General features: G+C 32.9%; 1 protein-coding gene across 1 annotated transcript; it reads right to left on the bottom strand.

Moving 5' to 3' along the window:
- Window positions 1-1,655: 1,655 nt before the first annotated feature.
- Window positions 1,656-4,141, bottom strand: LOC130640746 (uncharacterized). Its single transcript, XM_057447277.1, has one exon. It carries the CDS (start codon window positions 4,003-4,005, stop codon window positions 2,635-2,637), a length of 1,371 nt encoding a protein of 456 aa, XP_057303260.1. The 5' UTR covers window positions 4,006-4,141; the 3' UTR covers window positions 1,656-2,634.
- Between the last annotated feature and the right edge of the window lie 3,909 nt (window positions 4,142-8,050).

An 8,050-nucleotide genomic window follows, 5' to 3' on the forward strand; every position in this document is an offset into this window, starting at 1 on the left:
AACAGAAATCACAATTTCATAGACAGCTTTTTATAAACTTTGTTGGCGAGCTAGTTTACGTATATTATACGTCTTGTTTGCATATTATATTATATGATAAAAAAAGTAGTATCACTTCCTTCTGTCCGTATGTATTTGCGCAAAGTATGTGACACATTATTTGACGTCAAGTTTATTTATATTATCCAGACGTAATTAGTTTTAAAATGGCTATCACGTACAAGAAAAGTCTTGTACAAGAAAACCAAAAGCTTGAACCGTAAGATTAATTAAAACTGTTAAGTAAACTTTTGAAGTTACACAAATTATAAAAGTGGAGAAGAAAATCCGTGTATATGTAACAATCAAAGTGGATGTGTTCATTTTTCTTTGATGTCGAAAAGGTTACGGCACGACGTCAATAACACTAATTTAACGTTATCAAATAAATGAAGCCATTACAATGCAATTAAAACGGGTATATAAATTTCAAAATAATTTTTTTTTTTTACTTTTATCAACAAAATTTTTAAACCCTTATATCTTCTTAGGCGTTTGTCGAAGACGTATGACGATATACATTTTTCTTATCAGCGTTTCAAACTCTACGCATTACAGGAAACGGATAAACAAATTTCGCTAATTTATTTTTTGTTTATGCACTGCTGACGTAAGCAAAAGATTAGCCTATTTTTGGTAAATAATATAACCAGAAGCTTAAACATTATTGAAAAAGAAACAGAGTCGAAAAAGTTTCTCTTAAAATTTATATTTTGACCTTACATTCCAAAGGCCATCATCAGAATGCATATATTTCTACAGTAAAACCTATAAGAAGTGATAAAATTCGTTGATAAAAGGTTGCTAAGGTTGCATGTATACGAAAAAATAAAAATGATAAAAGTTAAATAGGCTCAATTATGTCTCCAAAAATGACCCTCGCTATAATTGACTCTATTTATAAAAGAGTGATAAAAAATTGCTAGTTAAAAATTTCTTAAAGATTTCTCTTGTGCATTTAGTGTGGGCTTTTAATGGTTATCGCTTCTTTTGTTATATTATTTACCATCAAATTATTTGCTCAAACCAATATTTTTGAGCCTATTTTTTCCAATTACTTCTTCCGCCTAAGTGGATTGTTCCATGGGCCTTATATCTCATTAACCCTTCATCAAAAGCTTAAAGCGCTAATCAAGAAAACGTATATGATCATTCATATACGTTTTCTTGACCAGCGCTTAAGCCCTATCCAATAGAGGTAATGTTAAAACAAGGTTCTAAATTATTTTTTTTGTATCGATGAGTTGCTGACGTCATCAAAATTCAAATGACGCGTCTTTTTCATTTCTATCCTGCCTCAGTGGAATTTTCCACGAGCTTTATCGACTAGTTGTATTAATAAAACGTTACATGAAGCTAGAAAGTCGATCTTCGTCTCTTTTGTTGCGAACAATTAGCTGCTCAAAATACTCCTTCATTTTTTAAAAAACGTACTGAAAGTTACCCCGTTACTGACTTCGAATTCTATTACACTTAAGAGAGTTGACAATGTATTTTACTGTTGAATGGTAATATCATCAAATTAGTTGCATATATTTTTCGCGTTGAATAAAGTGCATACATTTGCATTAAATTTAATTAAATAAGATATTTTCCGTTGAAAACAACAGTTAACAAGAAGCCCTGGGGGCTCTAAGAATTTCCGCTCGCTACCAAAATATTTGATGAAAACCTGCTAATTCGTTGTGTTATATTGTGCTAAACATTTGAGGAGGTTTGGTGCATGAACCTCTGAAGATAAAGCACACAAGTGACATTATATCTTACAACAAACGCAAACAAAACGAAACGTGTCATAATAAACTCACATTTTAAAATAAATTGCTAACAAAAAATACAGCCTAACATTCATGGTAAGTCTTGCGATTGAAACGTTTATGGTCTTAAACGGCATTTAGTTGACAAAAAATCAAAATTTTGCTGTGACCATCATTTTCAGCATACTTTTTTTATTAACTGTGGCAATTTTTGTCGAAAATAAAGCAGTTTTAATTTTTGGTTAAATTTTGGCCTAAAATGACATTTAGGTGACAAAAATCAAAATTTCGATGTCACCATTATGTTCACCATACTTTTTTTGTTAACTTTGCCAATTTTTGTTGAAAACAAATACTAATTTTGTCCTGAAACATCATTTAGATGAGTTCCCAGTAGTTGGGGAGCTTGGGTGCTAAGTTTACATCTGTGACGGAGGAACGTGTAATCCCAGGGTCGATTTTTTCTCAAAAAATGCTCCAAAAGAAAAGAACGACGGTTTTAAAGAATTTCCTACGCCTTCGGGCGCGGAAATTCAAATAAATAGTACTTAATAGATCATTTTCGTTAAATGATCATCATAAATTATCGTTTAAATAAACACCATCTATTGAACACTGCCGCATATATGGGCAACTATAAACAGATAGTCCACATCTATAACAAAGCATCAGTACGGAGTCCTGCTTTTCGAGCAGCCTTCAAGTCTCTCTTATGCAGGTGTAACAGCATAAAAATGAAACTTGGATTAGGCGCCATAACGTTATCTTCACAATATAAAAGAACGTCTACCAACAATAATGTAACTAAAGAACAAAGTTGCACAGATATCCAGAATTTTTACTTCATCAAATTCTCTGCCAGAAAATTTTCCAGTTGATTAGTTGGTACATCAAAAACTTCTTCAGCAAAATGAATCCCATCGATGGCAAAATTGGGATACGATGCAGCTACATGATATATATCAAAGATTGGGAAATTTTCTTCGCATGACACCAACTTAGCAAATTCATTCCACAGTTTGATGCGATGATTTGTTAAAAATCTATGATCGTCTTTATATTTGCGATAAGTGGGCGTTGTCGTTTTCCAAATCACCATGGGAACAAGTTGTATTTTTTTAAGATTCCTGTACATTTTGACAAAATTTATTAATAAGGTTTTGCTTTGATTCATAGTTAAGCCCATCATTGTGTGTAAACCAAAATTTAAAAGTAGGACACTTTTTGGATTTCTCATTTCTTTGCATGTCAGCACGTTTTTGAGGTCGTTAAGGACAATACTATCGTTAAAATCCTTTTTATCGTAGATCCGTCTTGCAATTTCTTTTCCACGATACAGAGGATATACCCAATTATAAGTGACTTTACAATTTTTAAAAAAATCTGTACAAATAAAACGTTTTTTCAAGTATGAATAGTATCTAAGACCTAACGAATCTCCATATACCCACAAAGTGGTGTTTTGCTTATGTTTTTTATTAAACACAAAAAGCTTTGTTTTAGGCATTGATGTAAATTTCACTTTTGTGCCATTGCGCGCCCAATATCCTTTACTGGTACCTACATAAATACATGTCCCTGTGTTATTCTTTGTTTGTTTTTCTACCCTAACTGTTGCATTCTGTTTCGATTTTTTGAACGACAAAACATGTGTTTTATATATATAACCTTTCCTATCCAGATGAGCAGTTTGATATTTGCAATGTTCAGTGCCATTAATAAACCACCAAGTAGGAGGATCGCGAATTCCGTCGCAGAGACTATATTCTAATTCCAACTTAAATTTATAATCTCCAGAAACTGGCAATTCAAGTCTTGCTTCATAAGTTCCATCCATTTTATCTATAACATCGGCGTTGAAATAAACTGCTCCTTGAACAAATAACCTCCAAGAGTCGCCACCAATAACTTTTTGTCTTTTTAAACCGTCAAACGTCGTAATTGTTAGTTTTACAATGTCTTTTTCTCCACTGGTTCTTAAGTTGTATTTACAATAACGTACATCTGTTTGTAATGAGAGATTGTAGTAATATCTTGATTTCCAGGATTTTTTTCCCAAACATGACGATTGCGTAGAAGTAAGATCCGTTGCAGCGTTGAATTTTGATAATATTTGATTTTTATTTGGTAGAATGGTAATGTATATTAAAGTAATAAGAAGGACAACGGTTAATATCGAAGTTAGAAAAATGCGGCGAAATATTTTCATCCTTTCTTACGATAAGTAAAGAACTTTCGATAAAAATTACTAAATCTTCATTTGTGTAGTTTTATGTCCATGTTGTTCAGTTCAGTTCCAATGCAAGAGTTTAATCAATCATCTACAAGTGCGAAGTCACTGCTCAAAACCAACCAAAAAAAGTATACATCGGACTGACGGAAAAATAATTCAAAGAACGCAACGGTGGACACTGGTTTTCTTTCAACAACAAAAAATACAAGAACAGTACGTCATTGTCCACTTACATCTGGCAATTGAAGGAACAAAATATCGCGTCAGAGTTAAATTGATCGTGAAACGTGTTAAAGGTTACTCGAATAAAATTAAATCCTGCCCACTTTGTTTACAAGAAAAATTAAAAATCCTTGTTGCAAAAATAACCACGAACTTTTAAATAAAAGGTCGGAAATGTCGCCATATAAACAAATACCTATCGGCGAATTATAAATCACAAGATTGACAATTACATTTGTTTTTCAATTACACTGATTTTTATGACACGCTTTATTGCCTCGATTCACAATCAATTATATTTTATGTTTATATAAAGAATTTACAGCTACAGCTGAATATCTTACACTCGAAACACTATAATAATACACACTCTCTATAATAATCAAAAGCGACTTGTGTTAACCACGCACGAAATTGCACACAGCTCTTTGATCTTTTTGCTACGCAATTTTAAAATTTAATTTTATTTTATCTTTTGCGTAATTTCACAAAAGTTTTAATTTAGGAGTTTTCTTATATAAAATCCATGGTTAATTAACATTTATTGTTCCTTCGATGCAGTTTCTTTGTTATAAATAACTACGGTCAAAGTTGCGGACAATTACTTTGCGTTGTCTATTTCATTGAAAAAGTTTTAATTATTCGCGCCTTTTCAAGAAATTAACAGAAACAAGTTTTTAATAATAGAAGGAGAACAATGAATTTTAGAAAGATTTTGTAAGTGATTTTTTGTTTTTTCTAAACATGAATGTGAAATTTATTTTGTAAATTTTGTTTCATCTTTAACTATTTATATTTTTAATGACAACAATAAACCTGGATGTGCTTATTTTTTTGCTGAAACTTATTGTTTTAAACTGAACAAAAAGTGTAAGAAATGTCAATCTTAGTTTTTTAAAAGCTATTTGCAGGGAGGAGCCTCTTCTTTACATCAAACTCAGGCCGTAAAAATGCACAAATTATTGTTAAATATATGCATTTTCAAGAAAGCGGCGTAACACTACTTTCGATAAACTATACTATAAAAAATAAAAAAGTGTAGTTTACACTGCTTCTGTGTATATTTCCAGGGACCATGGCTATTGCAGAGTATTTCTATAACAGAAATAATTTAATTAACAGATACGCGAAATAATTAGGTCAGCTAATTTCCGTTGATTGTTCCACGGGTTAACGACTAGTCTATGTCTTAAAATAATACAGGGAGTGTCTGTTTGTAACAGGCAAAGTGGATATCGTCATTTTCCTTTGATGTTACCGAAAAACTTATGTCTAATATGTTAAATTTTCTGACGTCAATAACACTACTTTAACGTCAATCTATATAATAATACGCCAGTTCCGTGTGTCTGTCTGTCACTTTTGCAAAGTGGATTATATTCTTCACATTTTTCTTTAAAAAACATCACCTATAAAATTGTTTTGTAAATTACTAAACTTTGATGTTAAAATAATGTTGACGTCAATATCCTATATTAAAATAATGAAGCCATCACAGTGCACTTAAAACTTTGAGGCCAAATAACTTGGAAACGAGGTGGTGACGTCAATGTTTTTTCACCGCGTGGGTAACAAGGGACCACCTGGGACCAATTTGGATAAGTTTTTCAAACCTGGGTGCGAAAATCCGTTTCGGAATGGACGGGGTGATGACGTCATCAAAAAATCTTTAAACCGTAATATCTCTGCAACCGTTTGTCATAAGTACATGATTCTATACATTCTTTTGATCATCGTTTCAAGATCTATACGATGAAGGCAACAGGTATACAAATTTCTAAAAAAAAATTTGGGGGTTTTGACGGGCCATTGCTGCCGTCAGCAAACATTTTAAACCCTTTTATCTCATTAATTGCTTATCAAAACCACATGATGATATACGTGTTCTTGATCAGCAGTTTAAGCTCTACACAATAGAGGCAACGTGAAAACAAATTTCCAGGAAAAATATTTTGTCTCTTAACAGATACTTGCTGACGTCATCAAAATTTAAATAACGGTTCTTTTTTACTGTTATCCTGTCTAAGTGGATTTATCCACGGGCTTTATCGACTAGTATCCTATATTAAATTAATGAAGCCATTACAGTGCACCTATAACTTAGAGGCCAAATAACTTGGAAACGAGGTGGTGACGTCAATGATTTTTCACTGTGTTGGTAACTAGGGAGCACCTAGGACCAATTTGAGTAATTTTCCACTAGATATCTTTGCGTATTATCTGTTTTAGGTGTATCGTGATAGAGTAAATCCTTTTGTGATAATTCCTTTATTTTTTCATGTTTTCTTGTATTAGTTTTTTAAGGACCCATTCCATTTTTTTAATGCTTTGCTGAGCATATGATCCTAGGTAATAAGCATTCTGTGTCTTAGGGATTGAGTGTATGTAATGAAGGACTTCGTATATGTTAGATGGAAAGAGTGGTAGTGAAGGACGCTAAATCTATCAGTAGGTTTTGTGTATGAACTAGAAGTTTTCGACCTGTATGTATGTGTCCAAAAACTCAACGATGTCTTTTTTTCTTTATAGAATTTCTAACAAAACTTTGATGTCTTTATTATGTGGTATGTTGGTGTGAGTCATACTACATTAGCAGTACTTAAAATAGCATTTGAAGGAAGAGAAGGAAGTTTTAGAATATTTCTGAGAAAATATTTAGTGTGTTTTATGTAAGAAGTAACAAATTGTGATAGGTTGGCATATATGATCTATAAACGCTGACATGTCTTCTGTTGGAGAGCCGTTAGCTGATACTATGGTTCTAACGGGTACATTAGGTTTGTGTATTTTGGGTAATCCATAGAAAAGTGGTGTACGTGGAGAAGTGGTTGGTTCTAAAAAATTAGCAACTTCTCTTGTTATTCTATGTCTGGAATATGAAAAGCGAAAAAATGTTGATATAAAATCATTCGCCATCTAAAAAGTAGGTTCAAAAGGTAGTTTTTTTTTGTAGTAATTTGTCTCCTGACGTTTGCTATTGACTTTAAAAATGTAATACGTTTTATTCATGATAACAAGACTGCCACCTTTGTCTCCTGGTTAAATATGAGGTCAGGTTTGCTTTTCAAATTTTTTAAGAGTGTAAGTTCTTTGTATGAGAAATTGTGGGAGATAAATGGTTGTCGATTAATGAAAAAATATAATCTTCAATTTCTCTTTTTATTCTATGGAATTATTCCTGAAGATTATGATGTTGGGTAGGGGATGGACTGGAGGGTTTTTAAGTCTTGTTAGGCTTGAGACGCATGAGCGAAAGTCTTATCCTAGGCTCATAGAACTGGTAAATTTATTTGGGATTTTAAATGGCAAATTAAAAAAGTGGATGTGGTTGGTATAAATTTTAAACATTTAATAAAGATGTTTTTGTCCTAATTTGATAATTAGGTAGTTAGAATGCCGCTACAAGTTTTGCTGTGAGTCCTTCCGTTTAGTAAAGTATTGTAGAGCACATTTTTATTTCTGTGAGTGTGTCCGAGTGGTGAAGAATCAGTATGACAGGTGTTTGTTTTGAGCAGAAGTAGTACCTATACTTTAGAAGCAGCAGTGGCGAGCCCTGGTAGTTCCTTCTCAGTGGAGGATTACTTGTCAAGGCAGCGTTGCTTTCCCCTTGTGTAACTGTGGGTCTTCCTCAAAAGATTATCCTCTTTTGATTGACTTTGAGGCGGGAGCTTGTGGGGGAAGCAGAATTTGGAAACACGGTGGAGGATCCTAACATGGGAAGGGCAGCAGACGCTTCATTACCTTTGTCAACAGATGGACTGAAGAATTTATCCTCCTCATCCTCCTTGTCTTCCCCCAA

This window comes from Hydractinia symbiolongicarpus, chromosome 4 (assembly GCF_029227915.1).
Source record: "Hydractinia symbiolongicarpus strain clone_291-10 chromosome 4, HSymV2.1, whole genome shotgun sequence".
NCBI classification, from domain to species: domain Eukaryota; kingdom Metazoa; phylum Cnidaria; class Hydrozoa; order Anthoathecata; family Hydractiniidae; genus Hydractinia; species Hydractinia symbiolongicarpus.

Excerpts from the sequence above, each read along its gene's own strand:
- LOC130640746 (XM_057447277.1), bottom strand. The coding sequence starts at position 4,005 with ATGAAAATATTTCGCCGCATTTTTCTAACTTCGATATTAACCGTTGTC.